The sequence below is a fragment of the Hippoglossus hippoglossus genome, chromosome 6 (genome assembly GCF_009819705.1).
Source record: "Hippoglossus hippoglossus isolate fHipHip1 chromosome 6, fHipHip1.pri, whole genome shotgun sequence".
NCBI lineage: Eukaryota > Metazoa > Chordata > Actinopteri > Pleuronectiformes > Pleuronectidae > Hippoglossus > Hippoglossus hippoglossus.
Window position 1 is genome coordinate 332686 of NC_047156.1, and position 20578 is coordinate 353263.

Sequence of the window (20578 nt, forward strand, 5' to 3'; positions counted from 1 at the left end):
TTCATACGGTCGGCTGTCTGAAAGGGGCGGTGTCTAACAGGCTAACGGATGCTAACCGAAGGTGCACTGTCCGATAATGGCCACCGGATGCAAGAGGCCGAGGCGGCCTGAGCAGCTGCTGCGGCTCCGTTTGTTTTTAGGTGTAACGGTCACATTGGTCCTTATAGAGATAGAAGAACAACTGTTCACATGATAAACAGGTTAAGACTGTGTGTGTGTGTGTGTGTGAGTGTGTGTGAGAGAGCATCATGTCTCAGCCAATCAGGAGCAGGGAGCTGTGAGTGTGGGTGTGTCCTCAGTAGAACAGGAACTCAGCTGTTCAATATGTCGGTAATGAACCACAGACAGTTTCATGGAGAAGATGCTTCATACCTGCAGCTTTTACTTTGGTCCATGTCCCATCTGCTAACATGGAGGAGGTTTATGAGCTATACTGCAGACAGACACCAGGGGGCGATCAAGTTGTTCATCTTTATTTTTAAAATAAGTTCATTGGTCAGATCTGATTATCAAACTCAAACATCGGGAGAGAAGGGAGACGATTTATTCTGTCTGTCGTCTGTGACTCTCTGTCTGTCGTCTCTGAATCTTTGTCTGTTGTTGGACAGCACCACTCTGCAGACAGATGATGGAGACATCCTGCTGGACTACTCCAAGAACCTCATCAACCAGGATGTCATGGCTATGCTGCTCGCCATGGTAACGTGTCCGTCTCTGGTCAACCTGGACCCTCAGGCTCCGCCCATACTGACTCACCCGCAAACACAAGTCACATAAACATCCACGTCCACTGGTCATGTGATGTAAACAGGAAGTAGATGTCTCCTCTGCAGCTGGTTGCTTAGTAACAGAAACTCCTCTGAAGGAGGAGCAGTGAAGAGTCAGAGCAGGGACGACGAGGTGGAACTGTTACTGACAGGAAGTGTTACTGACAGGAAGTGTTACTGATAGGAAGTGTTAGCTTTGTGTTCACCGCTGGTAGTCGAGTCATGTGACTGATGAGAACCAATCAGGAAGAGAACGTGTCATCGTTGACTAAAGTCTCAGTTTGTGTTCAGACTCTGATCCAGAGGCTGGAAACTCCAGCAGGCGTAACCATAGTAACAGAGATGAGGTCATGTGTGGGCGGAGCCTCAGAGTCAGGTCTCTATTGATTCTGTAAAACAGGAAGATTACAACACTTTATTTTGAAAGAGTGAACACACATCCTGCCTGTGGCTTTGTGCAGCAATGTTGTGTTAACATGGTGGAAGGTGGTGTTTCAGCACAAACACACAAAACCCCACCCACACACACACACATACAGGGTGATGCAACAGTTTGTTACGACAGGTGAGGAAGTGTGTGTCTGTTTGACTTTGTGTGTTTTTATCTTCTCATGTTCTCAGGCCAGGTCCAGGAAGGTGGAGGAGGCCAGAGAGAAGATGTTCTCTGGAGAGAAGATCAATTTCACCGAGGTACTGACGTCTACGTTTCCTCCTCACTCGCATGTCACATAAAGCCCACATGTATCCCATGATCCTTCACTGCAGAGCCCAGGATCACTGGGACCTGTGTGAATCATGAATGTGTCTTTGTTCTGTGAGCAGGTCGGCATTCACCTCAACTGTAAGTGACCGAATAAGATAAAGTGAGCGAAGGTATAATAATCACCTGTGTGTGTCTGTGTGTGTCTGTGTGTGTTCACAGGGTCGGGCCGTGCTCCACGTCGCGTTGCGTAATCGCTCCAACACACCGATCAATGTCGATGGTAAAGACGTGATGCCGGAGGTGAACAGGGTGCTGGACACGATGAAGGCCTTCTGTCACGTAAGCTGTGTGTGTGTGTGTGTGTGTGTGTGGTTGTGTTGTGTTGTGGTGTGGTGTGTGTGTGTGTGTGTGACGTTTGCGTTGTGTTCACAGAAAGTTCGCAGTGGCGAGTGGAGAGGCTTCAGTGGGAAAAGCATCACTGACGTCGTGAACATCGGCATCGGAGGCTCTGACCTGGTGAGAGGCCACACGCACGTCACATGACTGACAATGGTGTTTCCATGGAAACACATAAACAGCTGATTCAGTCTATTAATAAATGACATGAGTGGAATTTAACACATGTCAAATAAAACAGAAACAAGGAATTATTCTACAGATATAGGAGTAAAAACTAATTATAATTCTCTGTTGGGTTTATTGGCGGTGATGCACCTTGGTTGTCACCCGCAAAGAAAATCAAGTTTTAAAATAACCTTCCAGTTTGTGATCATGTGACTGGTCGTGTTGCGTTCAGGGACCTCTGATGGTGACGGAGGCTCTGAAGCCGTACTCGAGCGGTGGACCCAACGTCTGGTTCGTCTCCAACATTGACGGGACTCACTTGGCCAAGACCATCGCTCAGCTCAACGCAGAGACCACGCTGTTCATCATCGCCTCCAAGGTGACCACACACACACACACACACACACACACACACACACACACACACACACACACACACACACACACACGTGTCTCCTTGACTCACTTTGTGTGGTCCACCCTCTTGCAGACGTTCACGACTCAGGAGACCATCACCAACGCAGAGTCAGCCAGAGACTGGCTGCTGCAGGCGGCCAATGACGTGAGTTCACATCATCTTCATCATCAGAGCAGAGACAGATTCATCATCGTCATGTTTGTGTCTCTTCTCATGTTTACTCTTCTTTCCACAGAAATCTGCTGTTGCCAAACACTTTGTGGCTCTTTCCACCAATGCAGTAAGTCTCCCCCCCCCCCCCCCCCCCCCCCCCCTCTCACCACCACCCAGCGACTGTTTGTGTTGAAATCAGGAACCAGAGGAACCGGACTAGTTACTAAACGACCCTGAGAACGTTTCCTCATAGTTTATTGGTTCAGGTGAAACCTGTCTGCGACTCTGATGCGTGTTCGTACAAGTGGCTCAACAGTTTCAGTGTTAATCTTCTTATTTCATATTATTTACAGTTATTAATCCAGGTTTTTCAAGATTGATCGTTTGTACTGTAAAAAAACATTAAAGGTCTGCCCCCCCCCCCCCCCCTCTCTCTCTCTCTCTCTCTCTCTCTCTGCCCCCCTCGCTCGCCCTCAGGTCAAAGTCAGGGAGTTCGGCATCGACACGGCGAACATGTTTGAGTTCTGGGACGTAAGTATGTGACCATGTGTGATGCAGTGGCAGGTCGGTGACCTTTGACCTCAGTGTCCTGCCTGTGATTGGTGGAGTGACTGCGTGATGTCATGTTTCAGTGGGTCGGAGGTCGTTACTCGCTGTGGTCGGCCATCGGTCTGTCCATCGCTCTGCACATAGGTACGTCTCACATCAAGTTAGAGACCAGATCGAGCAGAACTTCATTTAGAAGTTTCACAGTCAGTTCAGCTGCTTTTATTTTGACAGTCTGACTCAGTGTGAACAAAACTCACTGGATCAATGACAACATCACACTTCCTGTTTACATCCTACAAAGCATCATGGGAATTATAGTTTCATGCACATGAAAACATTAGCGAGTTGTATTTCTCATCAGTTTATCACACGTGACCTCTGACCTCTGCTTGGTTTCAGGATTTGAAAACTTCGAGCAGCTTCTGGCAGGAGCTCACTGGATGGTAACACACACACACACACTCACACAGACACACACGCTCACACAGACAATCACACACACAGACACAGATACACACACACACAGACACACACACACAGATACAGACACAGACACAGACAATCACACACAGACACACACAGACACACACGCTCACACAGACAATCACACACACAGACACAGATACACACACACACAGACACACACACACACAGATACAGACAATCACACAGACACACACACTCACATAGACACAGATACAGACTCACACACACTCACACAGACACACACTCGCACAGACACACACACAGATTTTTATTTAAAATATTCAAACCTACATGAAAATGACATGAACTTAAATCTTGTTCTTCATTGATTAATTCATCACTAATCAATTATAAATTATTGTTGTTAAAAATTACAGGTAAAATTTAATATAAATATTTCTAATAATTAAATGTCATTTAGTTATGACGGTGACTAAAACATGTTTTAATTTAGTGAGCTCTGTGATGTCATCGTTACCCAGCATCCTCTCCTCTGCAGGACAACCACTTCCGCCGCACCCCCCTGGAGGACAACGTGCCCGTCCTGCTCGCTGTGCTCGGAGTCTGGTACATCAACTTCTTCCAGGCTGAGACACACGTCATGCTGCCCTACGACCAGTACATGCACCGCTTCGCTGCCTACTTCCAGCAGGTCTCACACACACACACACACACACACACACACACACACAGACACACACACACACGTTCAGACACACACACACGTTCAGACACACACACACAGACACACACACACACGTTCAGACACACACACACGTCATGCTGCCCTACGACCAGTACATGCACCGCTTCGCTGCCTACTTCCAGCAGGTCACAGACACACACACACACGTTCAGACACAGACACACAGACACACACACACACACACACGTTCAGACACACACACACACACACACACACACACACACGTCATGCTGCCCTACAACCAGTACATGCACCGCTTCGCTGCCTACTTCCAGCAGGTCACAGACACACACACACACACACACACACACACACGTTCAGACACACACACACGTTCAGACACACACACACACACACGTCATGCTGCCCTACGACCAGTACATGCACCGCTTCGCTGCCTACTTCCAGCAGGTCACAGACACACACACACACGTTCAGACACAGACACACAGACACACACACACACACACACGTTCAGACACACACACACACACACACACACACACACACACGTCATGCTGCCCTACAACCAGTACATGCACCGCTTCGCTGCCTACTTCCAGCAGGTCACAGACACACACACACACACACACACACACACACGTTCAGACACACACACACGTTCAGACACACACACACACACACGTCATGCTGCCCTACGACCAGTACATGCACCGCTTCGCTGCCTACTTCCAGCAGGTCACAGACACACACACACACGTTCAGACACACACACACACACAGACACACACACACGTTCAGACACACACACACACACAGAAACACACACACACACACACACACACACACACACGTCATGCTGCCCTACAACCAGTACATGCACCGCTTCGCTGCCTACTTCCAGCAGGTCACAGACACACACACACACACACACGTTCAGACACACACACACACACACGTTCAGACACAGACACACAGACACGTTCAGACACACACACGTTCAGACACACGTACAGACACACACACGTTCAGACACACACACACACACACACGTTCAGACACAGACACACACGTACAGACACACACACGTTCAGACACAGACACACACACGTACAAAACATTTCATCATTAAATGTATAAAACACTGATCCTAAAGATTCTAAATAAATGAACTAAATATTTCTTACTTATTTGAAGTAACTCGTTTTTGACAGAATCCTCGACTTTCTGCTGCAGACACAATGAATCTTCTAAATATTATTAGTTTTTATAGTAGATTTAAATTGAAATCACATGTTGGGAGGCACCAGCAGGGGGCGCTGTTCTCAGAGAGGTAGAACAAAGTCAGTGAGTTTAACTCAGAGGCGAAGGAGGAGTTTAGGTCCAGATCAGTTTGTTTCATTCACGTTCAGTAAACCACAGCTCGAACACTTTGACGGGTTCACACGTTTGAACTCGTCCCACGTTCTGCTCCTCAGGGCGACATGGAGTCCAACGGGAAGTACATCACCAGCGACGGAAGTCGTGTCAACTACAACACGGGCCCCATCGTGTGGGGGGAGCCGGGGACCAATGGACAGCACGCCTTCTACCAGCTCATCCACCAAGGTCGCGCACACCACGCGGTTGACGTGGACGACTCTGCATCCTAGTAGAGACTGAACATAATCGATTCATGTTTTCCAATACGTGCATTTCTCAGCGATGCAGCTGCAAAACGATACGTGCACATGTAATTCATCTGCTACACAACATGAGACACACAACATCAGGGTTAAAGTGAACAGAATGATCCGGTTTCATGATCCGACATCATCCATTAACAACTAAGTACATACACACACACACACACACACACACACACACACACACACACACACACACACACACACACACACAGGCTGCAGACAAAGTTCTTCCTGCAGATTATCACAAAATGCTGAGTTTGAATTTTGAATTGAAAACCTTATTTTGTAAATTACAGCAAACTTATAACAGCAACAGTCAAACACATCATGAGGCTCGTGAAGATTCACACCTTTAGTCCCACAGCGATAACAAATAATCACGTATAGAAATAAAATTCTTCGATGCATCGATAATAGTTTAATAATCGAATCATGAGGTGACGAGAGATTCACACCTCTACATTTTATGAATGAGTTTGTTCAACGTTTACCTTTGGCTGACTGTGAAGCTCTGTGATTGGCTGTTAGTGAAATGCGTGAGTGAAGCATTAACGGATTCTGTCGTCTACAGGTACTCGTATGATTCCTGCCGACTTCCTCATTCCTGCTCAGTCTCAGCATCCAATCAGAGACAACCTCCACCACAAGGTAACGCCTCCACTGTACCTCAACATTTCCTGTTCCCCTGAAACCACCAAACATTAGCTCATGAGGATCAGCTGATGACGACCAGCTGATAATCAGCTGACTCATGGTTGAGTCTTTAACCTTTGACCTTCAACCTGAGCTCGGTGTCATGTGATCTGTGTTTGTCGTTCTCAGATCCTCGCGGCGAACTTCTTGGCTCAGACCGAAGCTCTGATGAAAGGAAAAACCACGGACGAGGCTCGTAAAGAGCTAGAGGCCAGCGGCCTGAAGGGCGGCGCTCTGGAGCAACTGCTGCCTCACAAAGTAAAATGACTCTGTGCAACATCAGGACTCATCACTCACATTCAATTAGTTTTAAAACTCACATTTCTTTCACTTTAGGTTTTTCAAGGAAACAAACCGAGTAACTCCATCGTCTTCAAGAAGCTGACGCCGTTCATTCTGGGAGCTCTGGTCGGTAAGTGAGACATCAGAGGACAGAGAGTCAATCAATACGTCAATCAATCAATACGTTGTCTGATCATTGATGTGTTTTGTTTTTCAGCCATGTATGAACATAAGATCTTCGTTCAGGGCGTCATGTGGGACATCAACAGTTACGACCAGTGGGGGTGAGCTGCACCACACTTTACCAGCAGAGGGCGGTAGTCGGTATCTAATAAAACTCCTGATCCACTTTCCTGGAAATCTGTTCAGGAGGTTTTATATGGAGGCTGATGAAGCATCACACTTTAAACAGCTGCTGGTTTTTTCAGGTTTTCACTAACGAAACTATGAAATATTTATTTGGGGGACAGATAGTTTACAGATTTACCTTGTGACTGCCCCCCCCCCCTCTCTCTCTGGGACTCGAACACTCACCAAAGTGACTCTCCACTGTTGTGTGGCGTACACTCTCCTTATAGGGAATGACAAGGGAAGTTTAAATCAATGTCTGGTTGGTTAAGGCTCTGCTGTCAGTCAAACTGTCCATGTCTGTGATTGGTCATATGCAGTAAACCCCGCCTCTCATGTGCACGTAGTCAGATCTTGAGGAAAACCTGAGTTAAGTTAACGAGTTGATAACCAGCGTCATGTGACCACTGAGCCTGACTGTGATGTCAGGTTAAGTTCAGCTGGATAAACAGATCCTGGATATGTTGAACTCGCCTCATTATACAGAACACAGGTGTTTAGTGTTTTTAACCGTACGACTGCGACATGCAGCAGATTTGCGGCGCAACCGTCACGCAGCTCGGGCGTCTGGCCCGGGCGTCTGGCCCGGTATCTTTGTGTGACAAACAAACATGACCTGTTTAACACATTATCAATAAAACATGTTAAGTTACTGCACACGTGCACCACCTGCAGGTCACATGACCTGTTTGTGGGCTTTTAATGTGAAGAACCTTCAGGAAGTGTGGAGTTCCATCCTGTGCACTGACTCCTCCTCTTCATCACTGACAGGGTGGAGCTGGGGAAACAGCTCGCCAAGAAGATCGAACCGGAGTTGAAGGACGACTCCGAGGTCTCGTCCCACGACTCGTCCACCAACGGCCTCATCAGCTTCCTGAAGAAGAACTTCGACTGAGTCCCCCGCCCCCCTCCCCCTTTAGTCCACTGTGATTGGTTGGATTTCCCCCCGAGCTGTGGAGCGAGCACTTTGTCTGTTCATGTGTTTTCACTGGAATAGAATTTATCTGATTAACAAGATAAAAGTAACTGTTACTGTAGGTGACCCCCCCCCCCCCCCTACTCTCTCTCTCTCACACACACACACACACACACACACACACTCTGAACCAAAATAAAAACCCTTTGTCTCTGAATCATGTTTGTTTTTGATCTGATTGGACAGAACTGAATCTTAATCAGTTAATGATTTATTATTTTATTAGAAAACAAAGTAACAAAAAGCTTCAGTTTGATGTGAAACAAATAAAAACCTTTAAACCTGAATCGATCAGAGCAGCTGATCACTTATCAGCTTGAGTTTCTTACCAAATCAAAGTGACGACTGATAATCGATCATCAGCTGATCCAGGAGCTGCCACGTGTCACAGGTGTCTTGTGCTTCCTTTGGTGGGCGGGGCATACTTGAACAGGTGTCTCAGAGGGGCGTGGCTTCATTGTTGCAGGTGACAGACAGATGATGGACGTCTGCTTCAGCGTCGCAGCTGCAGGTTTCTATGTCCTCACTGTGCTGTGGACACTGTCCCAGGGACATGATGCTGGACATGGGGCCTGGGTTGGGGCCCTGCTCTGGCCCCTGGGGGCCTCCCTGTGTTATGTTGTGTCTCCAGTTTTGTGTGGACTTGTTCTCCTGAGCTGCAGCGTCCGTCTGATCTGGGACAGGAAGAGATGTGAGCTGCTACTGCCAGAGACAAGAGGGGTGCTCATCACAGGTCAGACACACAACACAGACACAATACAGAGACAGACACACAACACAGACACAATACAGAGACAGACACACAACACAGAGACAGACACACACACAACACAAACACAGAGACACACACAACACATCACAGGTCAGACACACAACACAGACACAATACAGAGGCAGACACACAACACAGAGACAGACACACACACAACACAAACACAGAGACACACACAACACATCACAGGTCAGACACACAACACAGACAATACAGAGGCAGACACACAACACACACAACACAGAGACAGACACACACACACAACACAAACACAGAGACACACACAACACATCACAGGTCAGACACACAACACAGACAATACAGAGGCAGACACACAACACAGAGACAGACACACACACACAACACAAACACAGAGACACACAACACATCACAGGTCAGACACACAACACAGAGGCAGACACAACACAGACAATACAGAGGCAGACACACAACACAGACAGACAGACACACACACACAACACAAACACAGAGACACACACAACACATCACAGGTCAGACACACAACACAGACACAATACAGAGACAGACACACAACACAGAGACAGACACACACACAACACAAACACAGAGACACACACAACACATCACAGGTCAGACACACAACACAGACAATACAGAGGCAGACACACAACACACACAACACAGAGACAGACACACACACACAACACAAACACAGAGACACACAACACAGAGGCAGACACACAACACAGACACAATACAGAGGCAGACACACAACACAGACAGACAGACACACACACACAACACAAACACAGAGACACACACAACACATCACAGGTCAGACACACAACACAGACACAATACAGAGGCAGACACACAACACACACAACACAGAGACAGACACACACACAACACAAACACAGACACAACACATCACAGGTCAGACACACAACACAGACAATACAGAGGCAGACACACAACACACACAACACAGAGACAGACACACACACACAACACAAACACAGACACACAACACATCACAGGTCAGACACACAACACAGACAATACAGAGGCAGACACACAACACACACAACACAGAGACAGACACACACACACAACACAAACACAGAGACACACAACACAGACACAGAGAAACAACACAAACACAGAGGCAGACACAACACACACACACAACAGACAACACAAACACAGACACACACAACACAGAGAAACACAGACACAACACAGAGACAGACACACAACACAGAGACAGACGCACACAACAGACAGACACACAACACAGACACACAGGACATGAGATTGTGTGTGTGTGTGTGTGTGTGTGTTTGTTATCAGGAAAAACAGGACGAGCTGAAGACGACGTTCTGATCACATTCCACCATGTTTGATGAAGAGATAGAGAACAACAAACAATGACACAAAGAGATGATGAGATAGAGAATGAGGAAACTTTACTGGGAGGTCACCACACAACTCCACAACCACACAATTACACAACCTGATACACAACTTGTGTGAGGTCGGAGGATGATGAAGATGTTAGAATGACGAACGTCTGCCGTAAAAACAATTGAATGTTTGAGGGACTTGGGTCCAACATGTTTGTGGGAATCAAACCCTCGACTCTTTCCATCGTTATGTGAAAATCTTTTCCCTCTTTATTTGAAAGAGTGTCCCCGGGACGTCTCTGACCTGCAGTGTCTCCTCAGGATGCGACTCGGGCTTCGGTCACGCTCTGGCAAAGCGTCTCAGTCTCATGGGAGTGAAGGTGTTTGCAGGCATGTTGGAGCTGGAGCTCAGCGGCTCAGAGAGACGTCTGAGAACCTGCATGTCCTCCAGCTGGACGTGACGGACAGACACCAAGTAGAGACGGTGCACAGGGACATCTGCTCTCAGGTGGGACACACAGGTACGTCCTCTTATATTTGAGACATTCAAACTTAGGACACAGGTATGACCTCCTCTGTCCACCATCATGTCTGTCTTCACTCTGCTGCTGGACAGAGGTCAGAGGACAGTGGTCAGCAGATAAAGGACAGCGGTCAGCAGACCGAGGTCAGAGGACAGTGGTCAGGACAGTGGTCAGCAGACCAAGGTCAGAGGACAGTGGTCAGCAGACCGAGGTCAGAGGTCAGCAGACCAAGGTCAGAGGTCAGAAGACAGAGGTCAGCAGACTGAGGTCAGAGGTCAGCAGACAGAGGTCAGAGGACAGTGGTCAGCAGACTGAGGTCAGAGGACAGAGGTCAGAGGTCAGAGGACAGTGGTCAGCAGACTGAGGTCAGCAGACAGAGGACAGTGGTCAGCAGACTGAGGTCAGAGGTCAGCAGACCAAGGTCAGAGGTCAGAAGACAGAGGTCAGCAGACAGAGGACAGTGGTCAGCAGACTGAGGTCAGAGGTCAGCAGACCAAGGTCAGAGGTCAGAAGACAGAGGTCAGCAGACAGAGGACAGTGGTCAGCAGACTGAGGTCAGAGGTCAGCAAACAGAGGTCAGAGGTCAGCAGACTGAGGTCAGAAGACAGAGGTCAGAAGACAGAGGTCAGCAGACTGAGGTCAGAGGTCAGAGGACAGTGGTCAGCAGACCAAGGTCAGAGGACAGCAGACAGAGGACACCTCTCAGCTGTCCCCCTCCTGCAGGTCTGTGGGGTTTGGTGAATAATGCAGGAATCCTTCAGTGTCCCATGGACGCGGAGCTTCAGCCGCTCTCAGCGTGCAGACGCTGCATGGACGTCAACTTCCTGTCAGCTGTCAACATGTGTCAGGTCTTCCTCCCTCTGCTGAGACGAGCCGGAGGACGCATCGTCAACATGTCCAGCATGGCAGGTCAACAGGAAGTCAAACTTTTCATTCAAATACAGTTTCAGATCAACGATGTTTTGATCCAGATGTTTGTCGTCCGTCCTGCAGCTGTGGTGCCGATGCCGATGTTCTCGGCGTACGGAGCGTCCAAAGCTGCTCTGAGCGTCTTCTCTCACGTGATGAGGATGGAGTTGTCTGATTGGGGCGTCAGAGTCGCTTTGATCCAACCTGCAGGATTCAGAACAAGTAGGCCACATGATGACACCAAGCAGGACGTTTTTTGTGTGTCTGTTGTCGATATCAACACAAACTGAAAGTGTTGGTTTCTGTTTCAGTTTTTCTTCATTTTATACGATTCTTTGTTGATGATTAAAACGCTCTTGAAGTTGTATTCTTCCGGTCACATTTGTTTTGTGTTAGATGATTAAATTTCACTGTGTCCTGGAGAATGTTGAGTGTAAAATAAAGTCCTTCCATTGTTTTCCATTTACTCGGGCCCGGGTCGCGGAGGTTTTCCAGACATCGCTCTGTCCTCACACCTTCCAGCTCCTCCTTAGGGATTTTGAGGCCTCCCCAGGCCTGATGGGATATGTAGTTCTGGATCTACAGTTTCCTGGTAAACCTCCAGCAGAAGGCGTCCAGCAGGATTCTGACTGGATGAACCTCCAGACGTGTTGTTTAGATGTGAAGGAGCAGAGGTTCTGCTTCCAGCCCCTGATGTCTGTGAGGAGCAGGATCTTGATAGTCAGAGTTTTACAGGGAGCCAATGCAGAGAAGCTGAGAGCAGTAATATGATCTCTCCTAGTTCCTGTCAGCACTCGTGCTGCAGCATCTTGGACCAACTGGAGGCTTTTCACAGACTTACTGGGACGTCCTGATAATAAAGAGTCACACTGATCCAGTCTAGATGGAACAAATGGACGAGTTTCTCAGCTTCCTTCTGAGACAGGATGTTCCTAATGTTCATAATAATGTGCAGGTGGAAGAAAGCTGTCCTAGAGACTTGTTTTATATGTGGGTCACGTGTCCTGGTCCTAACTCAGGTTCCTCACAGTGGAGCTGGGGGCCAAGCTAACACCAAGGGGACTATCTGATCAGTGTTTCTCTCAGATGTTTAGGGACCATTACAATGAGCTCAGTCTGAATTTAGAAGTAAGAAGTTCTGGGTCGTCCAGACCTTGATGTTCTTGAGACGTTCCTGAAGTTGGACTAAGTGATTAGATTCATCAGGCTTCATATATGTACAGCTGGGTGTCGTCTGCGTAACAGTGGAAGTGTACGAGGTGCTTTCTGATGATGTTGCCTAAAGGGAGCAGATATAGGCTGAAGAGCATCGGTCCAAGGACAGAACCCTGTGGAACTCCATGACTAACTTGTGTGTGCATGGAGGAGTCAGTGTTCACATGAACAAACTGAAATCTATGTGATAAATATGATTTAAACCAGTCTGATGTTCCTTTGATCCCGACATGTTGCTCCAGTCTCTGTCACAGGATCTTATGATCTGTGGGGTCAGATGCTGCACTAAGATCCAACAGGACCAGTAAGAGACAAGTCCATTATCTGAGGACATGAAAAGGTCGTTAGTAACTGTTAACATATGGGTCATATTGATTTGGGTCTAATCAGCTAAAACATCTGGATCAAGAGTGGGCTTTTGAAGCAGAGGTTTAATTACAGCTACTTTAAAAGCTTGTGGTACGCAGCCGGTTAACAAAGACATATTAATCTGATTTATCATGAAACTGTCAATTAGGGGGAGAACTTCCTTAAAAGGTCCAGTTGGGACAGAGTCTAAAAGACAAGTTGTTGGTTTAGAGGATGAAACTAGTGACGTCGGTTCAGGAACGATCAGATTAGGATCAGATTAGGATCACGTTACGATCACGTTAAGATCACGTTACGATCAGGTTACGATCACAAATCTTTCAAATGAAGATGAACTGAAGCTGCATCTCCTTCATGTTGCTTTATTCACTTTGAATCAATGATCAATGATCTGACCGGTTCTCTGACCGTCTCCTTCCTCTCAGACATCTTTGGAACCAGTGACAACGTCAATCGCTACAGAGACGAGATCCTGGAGGCGGCCTCTCCTGACGCCAGAGAGGATTATGGGGACGCGTACATCTCGTCCCTCCCCAGCGGTTTGTCCAGACTGTCCCAACGTTCAGCGGAGGATCTGTCCCCTGTGGTGGACGACATGTGTCATGCTCTGCTGTCCGTCCACCCCAAACCTCTGTACACCCCAGGGCAGATGGGGTGGCTGCTGCCGTTTGTCCACCGCCACTGTCCCACCGCCATCTTTGACGTCATCGTCAAGACTTTAACTAAATACAACGACTGTGAACCGGCGGGACTGAGGACGAGCTGAGACACCGTCCACATTCATGTCCGTCCAGGTCTAACCCTAACCCTCCCCGTTCTTAACAATACTATAAAATATATTATGAATGATATTTATTATCAATAATATAAATGTTATTCTTAATGATTTACTATATTAGTCTGGATGTGGGACAGTTAGATTCGGCTTGACTCAACAGTTTGTTGTGAAATAACTATCTCTGAACAGACTCTTATTGTGAAAAGACACAACAAAGTCTTAAAATTCAATCAAATGAATCCTGTTTTCTTTTTCGCTTGTTTTTCTCTTACTGTAAATTAATCAGTTGAAATACATTTTTAAAAACGAGAGTTTAATGAGTGAAAACATTTGAACTCTCACAGCTTCTCAAAGATAATTCTTTAAAAAAAATGGATAGGATGTATAACATCCACTCGGCTGTAAAACACAACTATGTCAAAAAACATTTACATGAAATCACGTTCTGTAAGTTCAGTCCTGAGGTTTCAGAAAGATTCTCTTCGTGTTCGTTTCTACGTCGTTTTGATTGACGTCCTCGTCCGTCGACGCTCGCTCACGCTTCTTCACAAACTTCCTCTTCATGCTCCCGACCAAACTCTCGTACCTGAAACGTCGCAGATGGGGATTGAGAAACTTATGACACTGAATTCACTGTCAAATCAGTTCAAATCATCTTTTATGGTGTTTGATTAAAAAATCCTGCAGCTGATAAAACTTCTTAAAACTCCTTCAATTACAAAATTTTAAAAATCTTTGATTTAATCTTTAACCGGTTCAAATTTACACTTTTTTTTTACAGTATTTCATAATTATTTCCTGTATTATTATTTCCAGCAAGTAGAAAATGTACTTTACAGTACTTGAGTAAATGTTGTTACCTCAGAGCCATTTCTTCATCTGTGACGTCTGTTGGCATCCTGCTCGTCTCCTCCTCTTCCTCAGCTTTGCCTTCGTCTCTCGGATTCATCAACGTCATCAGCTTCTGTGTCCGACAACGAAAAACGTCACTATCGCCATCCTCTGACTTTTATTTAGAAAATATCAACCTTTAAAAATCATCAATCAATCGAACATTTAGCGTTACTGATTAGTTATTATTGCAAATAAGTTGCAAAAGGAGGAAGAAGAGGCGTAGAAACTTGTTCACGATGTTTGAGTGAGTCTCCGACGTTAACAATGACACACATGAGAAGGAGAAGAGTGAGACAAACCTCCACTTCAGGGTTAAATCCTCGGAATGACAGGCGACCGAACGTCAGATCTTCACACGGAACAAAACTCTTCTCCTCGATGATCAGATTCCTGGGGGGGGGGGCAGAACGTGACGTCATGTTGCTGCCTCACATCATCACATCTCCATTAAACAGGAAGTGACACCAGACTGTTTCCTGCTTCACTCCGCTACATCACACACTATACTGACACACATCATTACCATGACAACAGCAGTGGAGAGTAACTTAGTATTTTTACTCAAATACCTGAGTACGACCACGAGGCTTCTTTCCGCTCGGCATGTGAGTAATAACTATTCAGTGAGGAGTGCTTTCTACTCACTCTTCTACTCACTCCTCTACTCACTCTTCTACTCACTCTTCTACTCACTCACTCCTCTACTCACTCACTCTTCTACTCACTCTTCTACTCACTCACTCTTCTACTCACTCCTCTACTCACTCTTCTACTCACTCCTCTACTCACTCTTCTACTCACTCCTCTACTCACTCACTCACTCCTCTACTCACTCTTCTACTCACTCACTCTTCTACTCACTCACTCCTCTACTCACTCACTCTTCTACTCACTCACTCTTCTACTCACTCTTCTACTCACTCCTCTACTCACTCCTCTACTCACTCTTCTACTCACTCACTCTTCTACTCACTCACTCCTCTACTCACTCACTCCTCTACTCACTCACTCCTCTACTCACTCCTCTACTCACTCACTCTTCTACTCACTCCTCTACTCACTCCTCTACTCACTCTTCTACTCACTCACTCCTCTACTCACTCTTCTACTCACTCCCTCTTCTACTCACTCTTCTACTCACTCACTCCTCACTCTTCTACTCACTCCTCTACTCACTCACTCTTCTACTCACTCACTCCTCTACTCACTCACTCTTCTACTCACTCCTCTACTCACTCACTCCTCTACTCACTCACTCCTCTACTCACTCCTCTACTCACTCACTCTTCTACTCACTCCTCTACTCACTCACTCTTCTACTCACTCCTCTACTCACTCACTCCTCACTCTTCTACTCACTCACTCCTCTACTCACTCACTCTTCTACTCACTCACTCCTCTACTCACTCACTCTTCTACTCACTCCTCTACTCACTCACTCTTCTACTCACTCCTCTACTCACTCACTCCTCACTCTTCTACTCACTCACTCCTCTACTCACTCACTCCTCTACTCACTCACTCTTCTACTCACTCCTCTACTCACTCCTCTACTCACTCACTCTTCTACTCACTCTTCTACTCACTCCTCTACTCACTCCCTCTTCTACTCACTCCTCTACTCACTCCCTCTTCTACTCACTCCTCTACTCACTCACTCTTCTACTCACTCTTCTACTCACTCCTCTACTCTTCTACTCACTCACTCCTCTACTCACTCTTCTACTCACTCACTCTTCTACTCACTCACTCCTCTACTCACTCACTCACTCCTCTACTCACTCACTCCTCTACTCACTCCTCTACTCACTCACTCTTCTACTCACTCCTCTACTCACTCCTCTACTCACTCTTCTACTCACTCACTCCTCTACTCACTCTTCTACTCACTCCCTCTTCTACTCACTCCTCTACTCACTCACTCCTCACTCTTCTACTCACTCACTCCTCTACTCACTCACTCTTCTACTCACTCACTCCTCTACTCACTCACTCCTCTACTCACTCACTCTTCTACTCACTCCTCTACTCACTCACTCCTCTACTCACTCACTCCTCTACTCACTCACTCTTCTACTCACTCCTCTACTCACTCACTCTTCTACTCACTCCTCTACTCACTCCCTCTTCTACTCACTCCTCTACTCACTCACTCCTCACTCTTCTACTCACTCACTCCTCTACTCACTCACTCTTCTACTCACTCACTCCTCTACTCACTCCTCTACTCACTCACTCTTCTACTCACTCCTCTACTCACTCACTCCTCACTCTTCTACTCACTCACTCCTCTACTCACTCACTCCTCTACTCACTCACTCTTCTACTCACTCCTCTACTCACTCCCTCTTCTACTCACTCCTCTACTCACTCCCTCTTCTACTCACTCCTCTACTCACTCTTCTACTCACTCTTCTACTCACTCTTCTACTCACTCCCTCTACTCACTCACTCTTCTACTCACTCTTCTACTCACTCCTCTACTCACTCACTCTTCTACTCACTCTTCTACTCACTCTTCTACTCACTCACTCACTCCTCTACTCACTCACTCTTCTACTCACTCACTCTTCTACTCACTCTTCTACTCACTCACTCACTCTTCTACTCACTCCTCTACTCACTCCTCTACTCACTCTTCTACTCACTCACTCCTCTACTCACTCTTCTACTCACTCCCTCTTCTACTCACTCCTCTACTCACTCACTCCTCTACTCACTCACTCTTCTACTCACTCCTCTACTCACTCACTCCTCACTCTTCTACTCACTCACTCCTCTACTCACTCACTCTTCTACTCACTCCTCTACTCACTCACTCCTCTACTCACTCACTCTTCTACTCACTCCTCTACTCACTCACTCTTCTACTCACTCCTCTACTCACTCCCTCTTCTACTCACTCCTCTACTCACTCCCTCTTCTACTCACTCCTCTACTCACTCTTCTACTCACTCCTCTACTCACTCCCTCTACTCACTCACTCTTCTACTCACTCTTCTACTCACTCACTCACTCCTCTACTCACTCACTCCTCTACTCACTCACTCTTCTACTCACTCTTTAGCTTTGAGCTCCGGCAGGTCCAGGTACCAGTGCTCATCACTGATGATTCTCCGCTCGTCCTCCTCCAGCTGCTTCTTGGTCTCAGCGTCCAGACCTCTCTGCATGAACTGAGCAAACATCATCAGCACATTACCTGAATATAATAATCATCTGGACTTGTTTTCATGTGTTTCAGATCCACGTCTCACGTCAGAAACTAACATGAGGGGAAACACTTCAAATATATAAACTGTTAAAAACATGAAAACAGACGTAAAGGGAATGAAAATGAAACCTATCCCTGCTCCTTTGAAACAGAATCAATGACAAGCTCAGAAGCTCCACGTGTTCAGCAGGTTTCACTTCTTACTTTCACACGTGAAGTTTGAACTCAGTTTTCATCACAAACATCTTCAGACGATGTTTAAAAGTTTACTGAGGAAATAAAGACTCGTCCGCGCACAGGCTCAGCGGAACGGCTGCTAACGCTGTTAGCATGAGTTAGCAAACACAGCTTCACTTACCTTCATGCGCAGGAGGTTCTTAGAAAGTTTCACTGAATCAATGGACATTTTCACCAGAGAGGGTGAGACAGAGAGAGGGTGAGACAGAGAGGGTGAGACAGAGAGAGGGTGAGACAGAGAGGGTGAGAAAAGTTAGCTTCAGGCTAACAGCTAAATCCACGAGCATCTGCTCCTCTGAAAGACAGAAGCAGACGAACGTCGAGCAGCCCGGAAGTCAGGTTAATCTACCTCTGATGTCATCGATGTCCAAGAACAATGTTTTTTATAATAATAATAATAATAATAATAATAATAATAATAACAGACCGATCACTCCTCTTCATCACCCTCATGTCTTGCTCCTCTCTGTTCTTACGTCTTATTTGTTCCTCTTTCTTGGATCCTGAGTTCTTAATAAACTTGTTTCCCTTTTCATTAAAGCTTCCCTCTGCTCCTCCTCCTCACTTTCTGATCTCCCTGGACTTTTTATTATTCTCTCTGTTCCTGAACTCTCATTTCTCCATCGCCCATGTTCCCTCTCTTCATTTCTTACTTCACATCCACATCTGCCTCTGGTTCTATCAGTCTCTCCTTCCTCCTCTCCTCTTCCTCTCCTCCCTCCTCCTCCCCTCTCCTCTCTCCTCCTCCCCTCTCTTCCTCTCTCCTCCCCTCTCCTTCCTCCCCTCCCCTCTCTTCCTCCCCTCCCCTCTCTTCCTCTCTCCTCCACTCTCCTTCCTCCTCTCCTCTTCCTCTCCTCCCTCCTCCTCTCTTCTCTCTCCTCCTCCTCTCTTCCTTCCTCTCGTCCTCCTCTCCTCTCCTCTTCCTCTTCCTCTCCTCCTCCTCTCCTCTCTTCCTTCATCCTCTCCTCCCCTCCCCTCTCTTCCTCTCTCCTCCCCTCTCCTTCCTCCTCTCCTCTTCCTCTCCTCCTCCTCTCCTCTCTTCCTTCTTCCTCTCCTCTCTCTTCCTTCCTTTCGTCCTCCTCTCCTCTCCTCTTCCTCTTCCTCTTCCTCTCCTCCTCCTCTCCTCTCTTCCTTCCTCCTCTCCTCTCCCTCTCCTCCTCCTCTCTTCCTTCCTCTCCTCCCCTCTCCTTCCTCCCCTCCCCTCCTCTCTCCTCCCCTCTCCTTCCTCCTCTCCTCTCCTCTCCTCTCCTCCTCCTCTCTTCCTTCCTCTCCTCCCCTCCTCTCTCCTCCCCTCTCCTTCCTCCCCTCCCCTCCTCTCTCCTCCCCTCTCCTTCCTCCTCTCTTCTCCTCTCTCCTCCCCTCTCCTTCCTCCTCTCCTCTCCTCTTCTTCCCCTCCCCTCTCTTCCTCCCCTCTCCTCTCCTCTCCTTCCTCCTCCCCTCTTCTTCCTCCCCTCCCCTCCTCTCTCCTCCCCTCACCTTACACCACTCCACTCCTCATCCTCACCTCTCTACCTTCTTACTCGCCTCCCCTCCCCTCTCTTCCTCTCTCCTCCCCTCTCCTTCCTCCACTCCTCTCCTCCTCCCCTCTCCTTCCTCCTCTCATCTCCTCTTCTTCCCCTCCCCTCTCTTCCTCCTCCTTCCTCCTCTTCCTCCCCTCCCCTCTCCTCCCCTCTTCTCCTCTCTCCTCTTCTTCCCCTCCCCTCTCTTCCCCTCCCCTCTTCCTCTCTCCTCCCCTCTCCTTCCTCCTCTCCTCTCCTCTTCTTCCCCTCCCCTCCCCTCTCCTCCTCTCCCCTCCCCTCTCTTCCTCCTCCTTCCTCCTCTCTTCTCCTCTCTCCTCCCCTCTCCTTCTTCCCCTCCCCTCTCCTCTCCTCCTCCTCCTCCTCTCCTTCCTCCTCCCCTCTCCTTCCTCCCCTCCCCTCCCCTCTCTTCCTCCTCCTCCTCCTCCTCCTCCTCTGGTTCAGGATGTTTTCCATGAGGAAGAAAACAA

The 20578-nt window shown here is 47.5% G+C and overlaps 3 protein-coding genes across 3 annotated transcripts in view; 2 read left to right on the forward strand and 1 right to left on the reverse strand.

Moving 5' to 3' along the window:
- Nucleotides 1–8451, forward strand: part of LOC117762645 (glucose-6-phosphate isomerase-like) — a 9111-nt gene extending 660 nt beyond the window's left edge. Inside the window, exons 2-18 of the mRNA XM_034587138.1 lie at nt 609–699; nt 1389–1457; nt 1690–1809; nt 1903–1986; nt 2267–2413; nt 2525–2596; nt 2688–2732; nt 3083–3136; nt 3238–3298; nt 3554–3597; nt 4140–4292; nt 5786–5915; nt 6567–6643; nt 6818–6946; nt 7025–7100; nt 7188–7254; nt 8090–8451. Coding sequence (XP_034443029.1) covers nt 609–699; nt 1389–1457; nt 1690–1809; nt 1903–1986; nt 2267–2413; nt 2525–2596; nt 2688–2732; nt 3083–3136; nt 3238–3298; nt 3554–3597; nt 4140–4292; nt 5786–5915; nt 6567–6643; nt 6818–6946; nt 7025–7100; nt 7188–7254; nt 8090–8213 — 1543 coding nt within the window. The 3' untranslated portion in view covers nt 8214–8451. The remainder of the gene's footprint in view (nt 1–608; nt 700–1388; nt 1458–1689; nt 1810–1902; nt 1987–2266; nt 2414–2524; nt 2597–2687; nt 2733–3082; nt 3137–3237; nt 3299–3553; nt 3598–4139; nt 4293–5785; nt 5916–6566; nt 6644–6817; nt 6947–7024; nt 7101–7187; nt 7255–8089) is intronic.
- A 211-nt stretch (nt 8452–8662) lies between these two features.
- hsd17b2 (hydroxysteroid (17-beta) dehydrogenase 2) lies at nt 8663–14301 on the forward strand. The gene is given in 6 exon segments (XM_034587147.1): nt 8663–9027; nt 10776–10853; nt 10856–10975; nt 11702–11887; nt 11972–12109; nt 13897–14301. Coding segments are annotated over 6 exon segments (1119 nt in total). The 5' UTR covers nt 8663–8771; the 3' UTR covers nt 14238–14301.
- Nucleotides 14254–18917, reverse strand: mphosph6 (M-phase phosphoprotein 6). Its single transcript, XM_034587150.1, has 5 exons — nt 18713–18917; nt 18204–18316; nt 15443–15533; nt 15110–15213; nt 14254–14835 (listed from the first exon to the last, which is right to left on the reverse strand). Exons 1-5 carry the CDS (start codon nt 18758–18760, stop codon nt 14703–14705), a joined length of 489 nt encoding a protein of 162 aa, XP_034443041.1. The 5' UTR covers nt 18761–18917; the 3' UTR covers nt 14254–14702.
- Between the last annotated feature and the right edge of the window lie 1661 nt (nt 18918–20578).

Bases quoted from the DNA above. Each gene is read 5' to 3' on its own strand.
- mphosph6 (XM_034587150.1), bottom strand. From the start codon at position 18,760: ATGTCCATTGATTCAGTGAAACTTTCTAAGAACCTCCTGCGCATGAAG. The intron at 18,317-18,712 runs GTAAGTGAAGCT...ATGTTTGCTCAG, and splicing joins AGAACCTCCTGCGCATGAAG to TTCATGCAGAGAGGTCTGGA. The intron at 15,214-15,442 runs GTTTGTCTCACT...TGTCGGACACAG, and splicing joins GATTTAACCCTGAAGTGGAG to AAGCTGATGACGTTGATGAA.